This window comes from Stegodyphus dumicola, chromosome 12 (genome assembly GCF_044657685.1).
Source record: "Stegodyphus dumicola isolate Sdum_Otavi_A_Nest chromosome 12, ASM4465768v1".
In the NCBI taxonomy this organism is placed as follows: domain Eukaryota; kingdom Metazoa; phylum Arthropoda; class Arachnida; order Araneae; family Eresidae; genus Stegodyphus; species Stegodyphus dumicola.
The window spans coordinates 72,038,336-72,053,506 of record NC_140779.1 but is presented as its reverse complement, the minus strand read 5'-3'; the positions used below and the strand labels follow the sequence as shown (position 1 = coordinate 72,053,506).

At 32.3% G+C, this 15,171-nt stretch overlaps 1 protein-coding gene across 2 annotated transcripts in view; it reads left to right on the top strand.

Moving 5' to 3' along the window:
- Nucleotides 1–15,171, top strand: part of Top3beta (DNA topoisomerase 3-beta) — an 80,702-nt gene that overhangs the window by 44,702 nt on the left and 20,829 nt on the right. For both annotated transcript variants that reach the window (XM_085806558.1, XM_085806557.1), the window contains exons 9-11: nucleotides 4,086–4,206; nucleotides 8,019–8,201; nucleotides 14,257–14,466. In XM_085806558.1, the coding sequence (XP_085662684.1) occupies nucleotides 4,086–4,206; nucleotides 8,019–8,201; nucleotides 14,257–14,466 (514 nt within the window). The remainder of the gene's footprint in view (nucleotides 1–4,085; nucleotides 4,207–8,018; nucleotides 8,202–14,256; nucleotides 14,467–15,171) is intronic.

The window sequence follows — 15,171 nt, the reverse complement described above, 5'->3', positions numbered from 1 at the left end:
TCTTTTATCTCTGACAGCTTTTCTTTCTTTTCCGCAAATATCTTAATCATTTCTCGACTTTTCCTAAATCATTGTGATTTACGAAATAGTAAACATTTCAAGAAAATTGTATTTTTATTTTAGCCCTAACAAATGATTATACCTAGAAATATGGTAAGTGTCATTTTGACCCCTTTGAGAGAAAAGAAATGTGAATACATTGCATTGTATTATCTGAACACTGTTACTTCTGTAAACTATTATTTGTATTTTTTATTTGCACCTGCTAAATAAAATACAAACAAAGGAAAAGAATATGGTGGGTCTGCGTAGTTTCATATCTGCCAGTCACATGATTTGAAATATGTGCAATACTTTTCTTTGTGGAAAGAAAACAGAGAAAAGAGATTATTACAAGCTGAACGTTTGTAGATTTTTCGTAGATATTTTGTTTATTATTCATAACAAGTTTTAGTGGAAAATTTTATTTTATTTACATGAATTTATTATAGTGATGTACTAATGGCACGTAGAAAAGGAATAACGCATGAAGAAATCATGAAACTGATGCAAGAACTATCTGATGCCTATTCCGGTTCTGAAATCGAAAATAATTCTACAGATAAAGATGGAGATGAAACATCTTGTGATTCTGAATTTATTATATAGAGTAATCAGGCAGTATCATCTTCTAGCTCAAGTGAAGGTACAAATGGATTTGTTTCTAAGAGTTCAAATTCTGCTGTACCTAAGAATGCCAAAGCGGGAAATAGTAGACGCTCAAAAGAGAATATGAAATTCAACGTAATTCAGACTAACACTTGTAAAGGAATTGCTAGTGATGAAACTGTATGGAAAGTAGAAAATACTTCAAATACTTCTGGTCGACCCTTGCAAAATATCTTGTGAGAAAAAGAAAGGACCAACATCCTATGCTAAACGTCACATTTGTTCTGGTAAAGCTCTTAGTGCGTGGAAGTTAATAATAAATGAAAAAATTTTACCCATCATAAGGGAGTGTATTGATGCTGAAGCCAAGTATAAACTTCATAATGACTCTTTCACTATTTTATTAGCAGAACTAGAAGCATTCATAGCGTTGTTGTACGTAAGGGGGGCATTAGCCGCCAAAGGCTTACCAATTCTTAGTTTGCGGTCCAAGACTTGGGGACGAAAGTTTTTTCATGAAACTATGAGTAGAGAAAGGTTTCTGGAAATCATGAAATTTCTTCACATGATAATAAACTATCAAGGTCTTCATGTTTGCAGTGTGATAAATTTGCATTAATATAAGAAGTATGGAATACTTTTATAAAAAACTGTAAGCTTTGCTACAAACCAAATGAAAACATTACAATTGATGAGCAGTTATTCCCTACAAAAACAAGATGCTGTTTTTTGCAGTATATGCCTAACAAGCCCGATAAATTCAGAATAAAATTTCCGCTAGCAGTAGACGTTAGGACAAAATACTTATTAAACGGATTTCCATATTTAGGAAAAGATAAAATGAGACCAAAGTTTAAAATCAAAAGTGATCAAAGTTTAAGAGAGAACATAGTAAATCGTTTAGTTGATCCTTACAAAACTACTGGCCGAGATATAACTACAGTTTCTTTACATCAGTAAAACTTGCGAAATCCCTAAAATCAAAAGGATTGAGTCATGTTAGAACAGTAAATCGGGCAAAAAGAGAAATTCCCTCCAAGTTTCAAAAATGTAAGAAACAAACTTTTTTCTTCAGTTGTGATGAAACATGACTATATAACACTTACATCATATCAAAGTAAAAGGAACAAAAACGTAATTTTGTTAAGTACACTCTATTCATCAGTTGAATTTGAATCTAATGAAAAGAAGGTTCCTGATGTATTACAGTTTTACAATTCTACAAAATTCGGGGTAGATGTTTTGGATCAAATGGCAAGAAAGTACTCTATGAAAGCACCATCACATCGTTGGCCAGTACATGTATTCTACAATATTTTGGACTTAGCAGGCATAAATGTGTGGATTCTGTAGTATAAGGAAGTTACAAAAAAAAAAAAAAAAAAAAAAAATATCAGCAAAAGGGATTTTCTATTGCGTTTGGCAGAAGAACTAAGAGAAGAATATATCTCTAGTTTGTGCAAAGGTAACAAAACTTCTAATATTTGAGACAACTGTAATAAATATGTATGCGGATACTGTACACAAAAAATCAGAAAGATAAGTGTGTTTGCTAATTCCTGCGTTGACTAATATATTATCTGTAAATAAAATATTTCTATATATTTCTATTTCTATGTACTCTTTATAGCAAAAAGTTTGTTTTAAAATACTTTAATATTTGGATTAAAAACCACTTTTTTTGGGGGAAAATTTGTGTAAATATTTATACATTTTATTTTCTGCGTTTCTGAAATGTAAGCTATAGAAAATAAAAAAAAATAAAAAAAAATTACATTTTCCGAAGGAAATATTTAAATGCTTGTTCATATTTTGACTACATACATTCAAAGTCTCTATATTCTTTAAAATAAACTGTAGTTGTTATAATTTGCATTATTTTAATTTCTTTTCACAAATATATTATATCATATAGAGAAATATGCAGATATCTTATCAAGGGGTCAAAATGAAACCCGCCATAATTGTAGGTACACGAAGACCACCGTAATTCTAGTGTTAAAAAATAATGTAATGTAAATATATCCTTGCTGTCATTGGTCTAAAATTGATATTGGAAAAAAAAAATCTGAAAGGTTTCAGATTTTAAATTACATCCAAGGGGGCTTTTTTTTAACGTTTTGTGTGTTACCTTTACTTATTAAATATCATGTTCTTTGTACTTAAACCATAAAATTCAGTTCAACAGCAATGTCGCAAAATAATTTTAAAATGAGCACATCTTTAAAATTTCTGATACACAGTTCTGCGCCCTGGAGATAAAAGGGTTCTCGGTTAATCTTTGGATTATTTGAACCTGGCGAAAATTTGGCGACCAACCCTGCTACAGCAACCTGCTAGTTTTTGTTTGGACGCCATTTTGTTTTCACGAAGTAAAGGCATTTTTTTTTTTTTTTTACTCAACATTTTTTTCCAACAATCTGCTAGCCGAATTACACTTATGCTAGAACTTTTATGGAACAAAAGTGATTAATCATGACGAAGATTAGGTGCGAAATTGGGAGAAAGGGCAGAATCGCAAACTGCTTGCCGCGTTTTTAAGAGTAGCACATACACGGTATCCATGTACACGTTGACCTATTTTCACTTAAAAAAACATCCCAAAATTGCACAAAAATGGCATTGCGCACACTCTTGACTTTATCAATGTACACTGCTAAAGTCTTTGCTAGTAACCTTTATTGCCTTAACAAATTGTAGCCAAACTACCTGTTACCATATTCCAAAGATTAGCCAGGTTCTCCCCTCCCATAAAGTGTTTCCGTTGCTCTCTTTTAAATCATTGAGTTTGTTAATCAAAAATTCTTTAAAGTTTTACAAAATATGAAATCAATAATAAAACAAATTCCAAATTTCAAATTTGGGTTTTCAGATGCCCATATTTGCAGTAGGATTAAGTCATTAAAAATTGGATGGCTCTAGGTACTATTGTTTTATCGCAATGCAAGAAACATACATACATTTATGCAGATTCTTCATTATTTAATTTCTTCAAATATAATGTAGGTCTCTAACATTTGGTGACAACAGTTTGAAAAGTGAATCGGACATTTATAGTGAACCAACGCAAATTCACAAAACGGAAACAATAGTCCTTCAGGGACAAAGCCCCTTTGGACTAAAAAAAGGGAAAAAAAAAGTAGCTGTGCCCATCTTCTTTTATTCCTAAAGAGGGTTGGGATTTACAAGAAAAGAAAAGCCATAAAAATTTCTTCATTTTAGAAGGATCTGGAGCAGCTTCTCCAATTGGCAAATGCTTGCTGGAAATAGTCAGAGGTTGTATTTTGGGGAATATATCAATGAATACAGGCTAATACATAAGTACCATGCATTTTCTGGTATTAAAATAATAATAAAAAAAAATGTAAAACTGCATAGGCTTGCTTTTATTAAAAAATTGCAAAGCCTTATTTTTACTTATTTATATTATTATATAGAAAAGGTCATGATGCTGGTGACCATCCTCCTATAACCCCTATGAAATTGGCAAATAGAAATGAATTAGACTCAGATTCATGGAAGATTTATGATTATGTTGTCAGGCATTTTATTGCCACAGTGAGTATTATTATTATTATTATTTTTTGTATGTTCTCATTGTTTTTATTTGGTGTCTATTTTTTATTTTTATTCTTTGTTTTTCTTTAGCTTCCCCTCCCCCTTATGTTCATAATAAGTTTCATTCAAAGATGAAAGATTAATGTCTCAAAATGTGTGTCTGTTATTAAACAAAAAAATTCCATTAAAGAATTACTTTTTATTTCATAAATTTTTGTCTTTTTATATTTTTCTTTCTAAAAACGGTATAGCAAAGGTATTTATGTATTAAAAATTATTTTGTAACATTAGATCTACATATCTACATATTTGAGAAAACAAAGTAACTATTTCAAGTACTTTTTATCCAACAGGCCATCACCTGATGCCAAATGTAAATACTGGCACGAAATCTAAATAGAGTTTGGTATTGTAACCCTAATATTATGACAAATTAGAGAACCCTAATGAAATATAAATACAGGCGTCAGTTTAGAAATGCCCTTTATGAAAAGACTGAAAAGACTTTATGAAAGACTTCTATTAAATCCGAAATAAACGCAAAAATTCACAATTAAAAAATACAAAATTGATAAATTTCAGATTACACAAAATGTATAATAGATTATACAGAAGGTACAGTATCATTTCTTGTGTTCAAAACACTTTTTTCCATGCAAATCAAGCTCAAATCATACAATCCATGTTGATTCTTTTCTTCTAAAAATATAATAATAAATAAAGGGTCAGAGTTTAACAACAACAACAACAAAAACTAAAATTCTTAGATTAAAAATTTTTGGATTGACTTTCGTCTTCCCACTTATTCACATTGACCATCTTCCTTAGCTGCGTAAGCAAGGTGGTTCTGTAGTTAAACGATCGAAACTAGTCCTGCAAACTTTACAAATATGACGTTGATTCTTTTTGTTTGATTTCTCCAATAAAATATAGTTATTGTTTGAATTTGTTCCTGCTTGTAATATATATGATGTGATACTTGAGTTCCTGGGCAAGAAGATAAACCTAAGCATTTTGAAATTATTTCTTTTTTCTAATGAATTCTTAAACAACTTTTCCTTTTGGGGATGTGAATTCTTTTATTAAATGATTCTAAATTTAGAAATAAAGATGCTTAAAGAGGAGAAAATTGATTAAATTAACCAGAATGTGTCTGAAGGTTTCAAATTAAAAGGATGCATAAATCTTTTGTTGTGTGTTAAACATAAATGCTTTGCAACTTTTAATGTATAATTATCCTGATATAGTTTAAGAATCAATTTCATAAATTACTTGTGTGTTAACCAAGGCTGTGGAGTCGGAGTCAGGGAGTTGGAATCGGAGTCGGACAGATTTGGGGGTAAAAGGAGTCGGAGGTGGAGTCTTAAAAACAAATCGAATCCAGTTTTTGTTGGACAGTTTGAATTTGAAATGAAATTAAAATGAATTGAAAAAAATTAATGACAAGCTTTATTATTATTTTTATTTATGGACTGTATAAATTAATAAATAGTTATTTTCTATTTTATTGACATATTAATAAATAAATATGAGGGAGGAGGATGGATGTGATATTTGCCATTAGTGATTAAAATGATTCTTAGTTACAAATCTGACTGGTAAATTTAGGTAAGCAGCAAGAACTCCCAAAATTGATGCCATTCCTAGTAAGCGAGCAGGAAAAGGAACAATTATTGATCAAGCAACGTGATAAGGAAGTACATATTTGATGATAAAGAATTTTTTAGAAGATGTAGATAACTCTAATATTTTTAAACTGAGAAGTTTTTTAACCGCTTTATTTTCAATGACGATATTTTGTACCACGATGTTTTAGAACTGCAATGTTTTAAATTTGCTTTATTTTCCCCCACAGTGTTTTGTACCATGACGTTTTCGCCTTGCGTTGTTTTCTCCGCGATGTTTTTGTTGTGAAGTTTTTGGCGGATACCATCTATACCTAGCAGCATTTACATGCTTTCTATAACAATCAGTTTCCTTAGACTACCAAGAAATGCCATTCTTCATACTTTTCTTCATCAGAACAATTAAAATAATGTTAGAAGAAAGCACAATTAAAAATAATGTTAGAAAGTCTGTTTACAACATTTTCTAATGCAATACAATCAGAGCAACTATTAAAAGAAGGATATTCAAGTTGCACAGTTCTCTCTTACAAAGTTCTGTAAATAAATGCCAGTTCGTTCTTTTTAAATTGAAAGTACACAAATTAGAAGATATAACCAGATGACATAAAACAAGTTCAAAGATAATCATTTTATGGTCAGAAAGAGAATCTTCCTCAAAGATATCCCAACATTGAATATATGGCAACAGTCCCAAGATACAAAGTGTAAGGTCAATATAACTCGAGCCATTGGTGAACAGAATGTAGGTCCGTGATTTTCATTAATTAGAAACAAATGATTCGCACTAATAAAATCGCCAAGCTTCATTCCTCTGACAACATCATTAAAATGATGTATTGTTTTTGGGGAGGGCTAGCAGCCAGTATTATTGTCAACTATAACAATAAAAAAATTAAACTGAACAATCCCCCTCCCCCCATGTACTCCAAGCTAAATATATTAAAATGTTTTGGGAGTATTATTAAAAGGAAATATGCCATTGTAAAAAAAGGAGCAATAAGTGTGATGCAATTCTAGAGAACTTATCTTCAACTGCGAAAGTAAATCTGTACAGAATCTAACTAGTTTAAATGTTTATTTCTGGCTGTGTGAAGACAGTCAGGAAATGTATCACCATAGCATTTTGAATCTGCTTATGGAGACCTGTATTTAACCTTCTGACGAGCAAGACTGTATAAATACGGCCTAGAAATTTTGTTTTAATATCTTCAGATAAGTGTATATGTGCGTGTATCTTGGAATGTGTCTGCGAAATTAAAGCAGCATTTTAAAAGATAAAGATTTCAGGTATAAAATACAAGGAACATTTTTATATTCTAATGTAAAAATACTTCATTCTCATGGCAAGTTTGGAGACTTGGGGGTTTCGCAGCCTTTCCCTCTGCATGGTTAAACAGCATTTGTTACTTAAATTTTTATAATTAGTTATTTTTAGTTTCTGTTTTGATAAACTTCTATTCATTTAGAGGATATTTACATCATTAAAGGAAGTAAGAAAACAAAATATTCTAAATTTTAAGCTAATATATTATCAATAACTAATTTATATTAGTACCAATATATATCAGTACCTTTCCCTTGTTTTAACAAAGTATGAATTGAAGCCACATATGAAACTAATTCACAGTAATAACACAATTGTAGGAATAATTTGTTGTGATGAATTACTGCAGTGAAATTGGGGATGTCAGTTATAAAGAATAAAATAGGAAACTGTTATTTCATAATTTCTTTTTTACCCGATTGAATTTGTGGAATTCTTGGATAACATGAATTACGAATACTGTTTTATTTTAGGATGTTTTCATCTAATACTGAATTTTCTTGAAACCATTATTGCAAACAGACTAGAAGCATGTATCGATTTAACATTTACAGTGTTAACTGCCAATTTATCGTACTGTTATTATCTGTAGTGTGAACTGATATTATATTTTCATAAGTGTGTCAGTTTTTATTAGACTGTGTTTATGATCATTTTATTTCACTTAAATTAGTGAAGCAATTTGTTCTTGGCTTATTATAATTAATTTTTTAAATAAACTAAATGGAAAAATTAAAATCATTATGTTTGTAAAAGGGGAAACTAAATAAAATTTCAGCATTTAAAATAAAAGTTTGGTGATTATGTGCTACAAATTGGGGGGAAATACAAGCATAATTATAAAATCATTTTTCTTGTAGCTGTGTCCTGATTTGAAATATCTGCATACTGTTATATCATTTAAAATTGGAGAAGAAACCTTTACTTGCTCTGGAAAAGCATTATTGGATCCTGGATATACTAAAGTAATGACCTGGCAGGCTCTTGGTGCTGAAGAAACTCTTCCAGATTTAAAGCGAGGAGATATTTGTAAAGTAACTGAGGTAATAAAGTTTAGTTCTCTGTAACCCATTCACTTTATTTTTAAATGTGTTTGACTTAGAATTTCTTTCAATTCTACAAGTATGAAAATGTTTAATCCACAGAATCTAATCTAAGTTGTTTATTCTTTCATCAATAAAATTCCGAGTTCCATACTCAGTGACCCCATTCCGGATATGAATTCCTGGGCTATTTACAAGATTCTTTGCCAGTGTGGTTTAATTTACATTTGTCAAACTAAGAGAGCCTTACAATTTCGTGTTAAGGAACATGAGGCAAAAAGGAAACACAGAAGTCTTCTGTTGCCCAGCATTGTTGGTCCGAAAATCACACTTTCAATTTTTCTGCAGCCAAAATTATTCAAAAAACATCTTCCATTGGTGAACTGGATTTTTTAGAGGCATTTCACATTCAAAAAAATATTTCTGTTCTAGTTAACGACCTTAATTCCAATCCATCTTTGCCTTCAGCCTTTAAAGAAATTATGCTTTAGTTCTGGTTTCATCAACAGATGGCGCCAGTAGCTTGACTCCTGTTAAGTTTCTCTTATCTTATCTAATCACTATATCGTATCTCATTCATTTGCGCTTTTGCAGCTGAGGATGATGGTTTGGTAAAACCATCGAAACTAGTCCTGTGAAAATTTGAAAATATAACACTGATTTTTGTTGTTTGTCTTCGAAATTAATATCTGTTTGGCGTGTTATTGTATCTTAGTTTTCTAATAGTTCACAAACAGCTGTTGTTGGGAAGTGTGCTAAAAAATTTTATTCCTCATAATTTAAACACTGGCATTCTTTTCTTTATTATTTACCAAAAACATCTCTGATCTATTTTTTGTGTGTGCTATGTATGTATATATGTGCATTTTTGGTTTGCTTCTGTTCCATCTAGTATTTAAAAAACAAAACATTAAATAGACTGACACGTCTCGGTGAAACTGGCTACCCCTGTTTGCAAATGGATAAAGTCCCCCATATCTGTTAGTGAGAGGATCTGTTTAAAGTACATAGATTATAGGAACTAGTTCCTCGGATTCCGAGCTCCAGTGCTTTGGCACTAGTCGAAGATCTGGGTCCTTCGGAGTCATGATCACTAGCTCTTTCATCACTCCTGCTCTAGCCGCAGGTCTGATTTCTACAGAGTCTTCATTATTCCCTCTTTTCAATGCTCTTGCTCTAGCCACAAATCTGGTTCCTGCGGAGTCTTGATTATTTGCTCTTTTTGCTTCTTCAGAGCTGTTCCTTTGAGTTTCATTTTGATTCTTTGAATATTGCATCATAGTATAGCTATGTTTCCTAGGTATTACCGTTTTTTATATAATATTACTGTAATATTTATGTAAAATAATAAATTATATTTTTATTTACTAATTTTACTAACGTCTTGTAATCAAGAGGTATGAATTTCTCTTTAATCTTTGTTAGAATTAGTCTATGTATATAAACATAAATTTTTCAGTCTAATGTATTTTTTCAAGGTAGCAGAACAAAATGTGACCTTGCTGAATAGAAGAACTTCAAGCGATATTTGGTATCATTTTGTCAAATAAGATAAAAAAAGTAAAATGTCAGCATTGTCAGGAGACAATTTCCTTTTCTTTGGAATCTGCTTTCAATCTAAAAATTTATTTTTACACTTTGTTATGTAGTAGCAACACAAAATATCAATAATAATAATAATAATAAAATAATATATTTTCTGACAAAAGTGAGTACTCCAGAATTTTATTGTTGTTCTATGTAGAAAGTTTTTTTTTTTTTTTTTTTTTTTTTTTTTTTTTTTTTTTTTTTTAAGGGAATCTCAAAATTATACCTGAAAGAAATCAGTTCAGGAAGTGAGCGGTTTAGTTGAGTTGATTCTAGTGATCCCACTCCTTGTTCAATTCTTTCTGCTTTTCCCCAATCTTTGCACATAGCTCTTGATCCATGCCTATTTCGAGCACATTCATCAGGGTCATTGTTAGTGAGCAGTGAATCGTTAAAAGAACTGATGTATTTCAGTGAGCGAACGTTCCCAATCTGATCCCTTAAAGGAGCGGTTTTGCCCATCTCTAATGTTTAGTGTACAGTTGGGTCAGCATGGAGTGCTCTGATTTTAGAGCTGACGAGATTAGCTGAAAATAGTCATGTGTTATATGCTCCATTGTCTCTTTATTCCATTGCCTTTGCCAGTTGTTGTCTGCATTTATTTTGAGTTTTTTTTTTTTTTTTTTTTTTTTCAGCGTTGACTCTGGATTTCATGTATGTCCCATAACTGGGAAGATGTATGATGTTGCTACCTTTGCTGAAATGTCCGTCTTTTCATTTCCTTCATACCTTACTTGTGCATTGGCCCACTGCAAGTTTATAAGACTATCTCTACTTAGCAGAAGTTCCCTAATAGCATATAGGAATTCACTTTTAGAAGTGCCATCACTTGCAACTCCAATACTAGACATGCTTTCTGTGCGTATAAGTGTTCTAAAGTATTCGTGCAGAAAGCAGTGGCTGTACCATTCTCAGTTTTTGAGCCATTGGTATATGTTTCAAGTTCAGCTGTCCCTTCTGCTATATCACTCATTTTGCTATTTCATAGTTATGTTATGCAGGATGGGTATTTTGCGGATGGTACTGTTTTTTCATGTTCTGTGTTCATATAAGTGGCAATGCATGTGATGGTGTCTAATCTTAATACTTTTGCCACTATGCCACATTCTTGCATTACTGGATACAGTGGTTTCAGACTTGCAAAATTCAGTATTGCATCTGTCGGTGCAGTCCTGTATGCTGTGGTGATTAAGAAAGCTATCTGCCTTTGCAGGCTCAGAATTTTCTGACTGTATATGCATTTAACGTCATTCACCAGGGTGATGCTCAATGGTAAACTGTTGGCACTATCATTGTGTGATATCACATTTTCAGAAGTGTTGAGGAAATGCTCCAGATTTTCCCTGTTATCCGGAGCAGACTGCTATACTGCTGAGATGTTTTATCTTTCAGGTATTCTATATGCAGAATCCAACTGAATTTATCATCTATAATAATGCCAAGATATTTTAGCATTTTGCTTATCTTAACTGACTTCTCTTTTATTTGGAAAATTGGGAGGCTTAATTAGGGTTTTAGGATTTTCAGTTACTATGGCAACCCTTTTTTTGTGTGTGTTGGAGCACAAACTTATGTTAGGAATGCCACTTCATAATGCTTGATTTACCTTGGTCTCTATAATCTTCTAGCACTCACCTCTACTATTATCAAGATGTCATTTGCATATGCTTATGCATATGTATTCTAACCAAGACTGCTCAGTAGATTAACACTCCATCCACTATGATGTTCTCCAAGGTCGTGCCAGGGCACGATCCTTCTGTGCAGCCTTTATCTATGTCTCGTGGGAAGATGCCTCCATCTTTGGTGACGTTTAATGTTCTGCATGACTGATAGCTGCTAATTATTCTCATGATACCATTCTTAACTCCCAGGTGGTCCAATGCAGCAAGTATATCTGGCCACTAAAAGCTTGTTTGATGTCAAGCAAGAGCATCGCTGTGTACTTGCCTCTTGTGAGATTGCTGTCTCTGATTATTTTAAAGTTGTACAGTGTGTAATTCACTGAAAGTCCTTTAAAGCTGAATTGAAGGTGTTTTTCTAGCAATGTATAGATGTTGCAGTCTTCCTAGGATAAGTCTCTCAAGCAGCTTACCTTAGGATGGCAAGAGACTTAATACGTCTGTAGGAGGAGGGCAGTAACATTGAATAGCCTTGTTTGAGAAATAGGACTACTCCAGCATCATTTAAGAGTGTTGGCAAATGTCCCATTTCCTAGCAACGATTGAGGAAGCAGGTCACAAGTTTAGGAAACGCTCAAAACATATCTGTTATGATTCTGTTGTCCACCCTATCTGTTCCTGGAGCCTTATTTGGATTCAGCCTTTTTATTAGATTGGCCACTTCTGAGTGAAAAAAAGATTTGAAGTTACCTAGGCTGGATGTATTGTTTCTTGCTTGTTTCTGTTCTAGTTTATGACAAGGTGTATTTATATCTTTAATATCATTAGCAAGCAGATGCTGAAGAATAATTCTCACTGTTGTGGTGGTGCAAAGGCTTGCGAATAGTTTGCTTGCATTAAGGGTGATGCTTCTGTATTTAAAGGCGATGCTAAATTTTGCTGTTGTATGAGTGCAAAAGGCCCTCCAAACTGTGTCTTTGCATGTAGTATTGCAAACGTATATATGCCACCTTCCTTTTTGAGAAGTATGCAGTAGTTCTCAATTGGAACTTTTTCAATTTGTAAGCTGCATAGCAGCCTGCTGTGATGCTTTATGTAAGAGCTTCTATGGCTTCATCAAGTGAGGCTGGAGTACAGCTCGCAGCTATATGTAGAGTTAGACTGTGTTGTGCTGTTTCTTTAAGTTGTTCTTGGAATGACCCCCATAATTTGTCTTAAATGTGCATTTATAATATTTAACTGTGCTGTGATTAATTATGAAAGAAATGTATTTGTGATTGCTTACTGGTTCTGTATTGAGGATTGACAGCTGTTTCCATTAGCTGCCTGGTTTCTAGAAAATGAACGTGACATCTGGCCAGCCTTTTGTTCATATTGTTTCAAATGTTGGCCAGGACTGTCTTCAATTGAGAAAAACTAGCCTGTTGGTAAAAGTGAACTGGAGAAGTTCTGATCCTCTAAATTCCAGTCAGGCTTGCTCGGATAGTGCTTTTCACATTTTCATCTCTGCCAATTTTATTCCTACATCCTTCACTAATTTTTTGATGCTGTAAGTGCTTTTTATATGTTTGTGGGAAATAGAAGGAGTTGATATTTGTGGATGTATTTGGTCTTCTAGAGCTATTATTACAGAATAAAGAAAGGAGTAAAGAAGAAGATCATGTAACCTAGCATAAATTATCACAGTTTTGCTGCTTTTTCAGCAGAATACTTGCCAGGCCATAGGAAGGCCTGTACTCATGGATAGGCGTGGCTCGTGTATGAGAGCAAGTGCAAGTTCATTTTCTCCCATAAATTGCATTGCCATTACTTTGACTGCTGTGGCTCTTTGGAGATTAACTTGGAGGACTCTTATTGGAAATTAACTTAGAGGGCTCTTATTGAGATGCCTCACTGATGAGCTTTTGTTGCTGTATTTCCTTCCTGTGCAGTTTTTTTTGGTGAATCTCACTCTGTATGTTGAACAGTTTCTGTCATTTATCCCATGATAAATGCTGTAAGTTACTCTTTTCTCGGCACAGTGCTTTATGCAGTTTATATACTTTTTTTTTAGCCCAAAGTGCAGTCTCTGAAAAGATGTTCAGCTGCATACATTGAGCAGCAGACTATTTATTGCATTCAGTACTGTGATGCCCTAAGCTTTAGCAGTTATGGCGCCACGTTAAGTTGATGTGTTTTCAGTAGGACACAGGATAAAACTATCTGGAACTTCTGTACTGCTTTAGTTGTCTGGGATTGCATCTATCAGCCAGTTTTTCGTGTACTCTGACTGTCTCAGTGATGTTTGCAGGAAAACTAATGAGGTAAAACGCATTAATGAACATGAAATCCCACAAATTTCTAAAGAAACAGTACACGAGAAAAGCTAGAGAAAATCTTTATAAGGTAAACCAAAACAAAATCACACAGCAACTTAAATGTGCTTGTATAAAAAGGACTAATTAAATAATATTCTAATATAAGTTTTAATTTTATATGAATTTTAGTATTAATTTTAAGAAATAGATAATGATTTATGGATACAAAGTTAATTATATTTGTCATTAAAATATTTATTATGTTAAAATTAATGTAAGAAGCCTTTATTTGTAAGTACTGAAATATGCCACATAGCTGTTTTTGCACAATAATTGAAAGTAATAATTATCAGGAAGTTCTGTACAAATGTTCGTCGTACTTCATATTATTGAGTTTATCATTTTCTATGTGATATGAAAAAAAAAAATGTACTGTTTAAAAATATTTATCTTTTAAATTATTTAAATACTTTTTCAATAACTCATGTTTTGTGCTTAATTCATATAATATGTGTTCTATGAACTTAATTCATATATTATATGTTCTAGGTTAAACTCAATGAAAGACAAACTTCCCCACCTGATTATCTAACAGAATCTGAAGTAATAACACTCATGGAGAAACATGGCATAGGAACAGATGCATCCATACCTGTGCACATTAATAATATTTGCCAAAGAAATTATGTTACTGTCTCTAGTGGACGTAAACTTATTCCTACATCACTTGGAATAGTACTAGTGCATGGATACCAAAAGGTAAAATCCCTTGTAAGCAGTGCTTAGCAAATACATATGATATTTATGCGTTAATTGCACTTTTGAAATTCTATTAAAAGTGTTAATGGAGAGACAATTAATGACATAAACTATGAAAATGACTTATTGATAATAATGACAATGCCATATAGTATTTGCATATGATGTCCTATGAGCTTGCTTTTTGAAAAATGCTTTTTTTCTAATGTTTACAATTGTTTCAGTTTTTCTGTTTCTTACTGTTTATTTCTCACTGTTTAAAAAAAATCATTGCAATTCTGACATTGAAATTAATTTTTAAATGTAATTTTGTAGTAATATTTTTATAGAATCATTTTGAATTTTTTTCCATGTGTGAATATTATTTACCATATATACTGGCATATAGCACATACCTTTAATTTCAAACTATATTTTGTAACCTTTAGGCTTATTTGCCATATAACATGCACTCTTTTCTTTATGAAGAAACTTGAAAACTATATGTGCAATGAATGCTCTTATCTTCTGTAGTCATTCATTCAAAGATTCTTCCCCCTTTTTTTAAACAAGGGTATACTCATTTAACAACTGATAAGGGGAACAATACAGGGTGGATCTGAAGAAGAGGGCAAAACTTTAGGTGGTGATAGAAGGCAGCTATACGAGCAATATTTGTCATAGAATGTATGGTTGGAAAGCAAGCAGCAAGATGTTAAGGGGTAG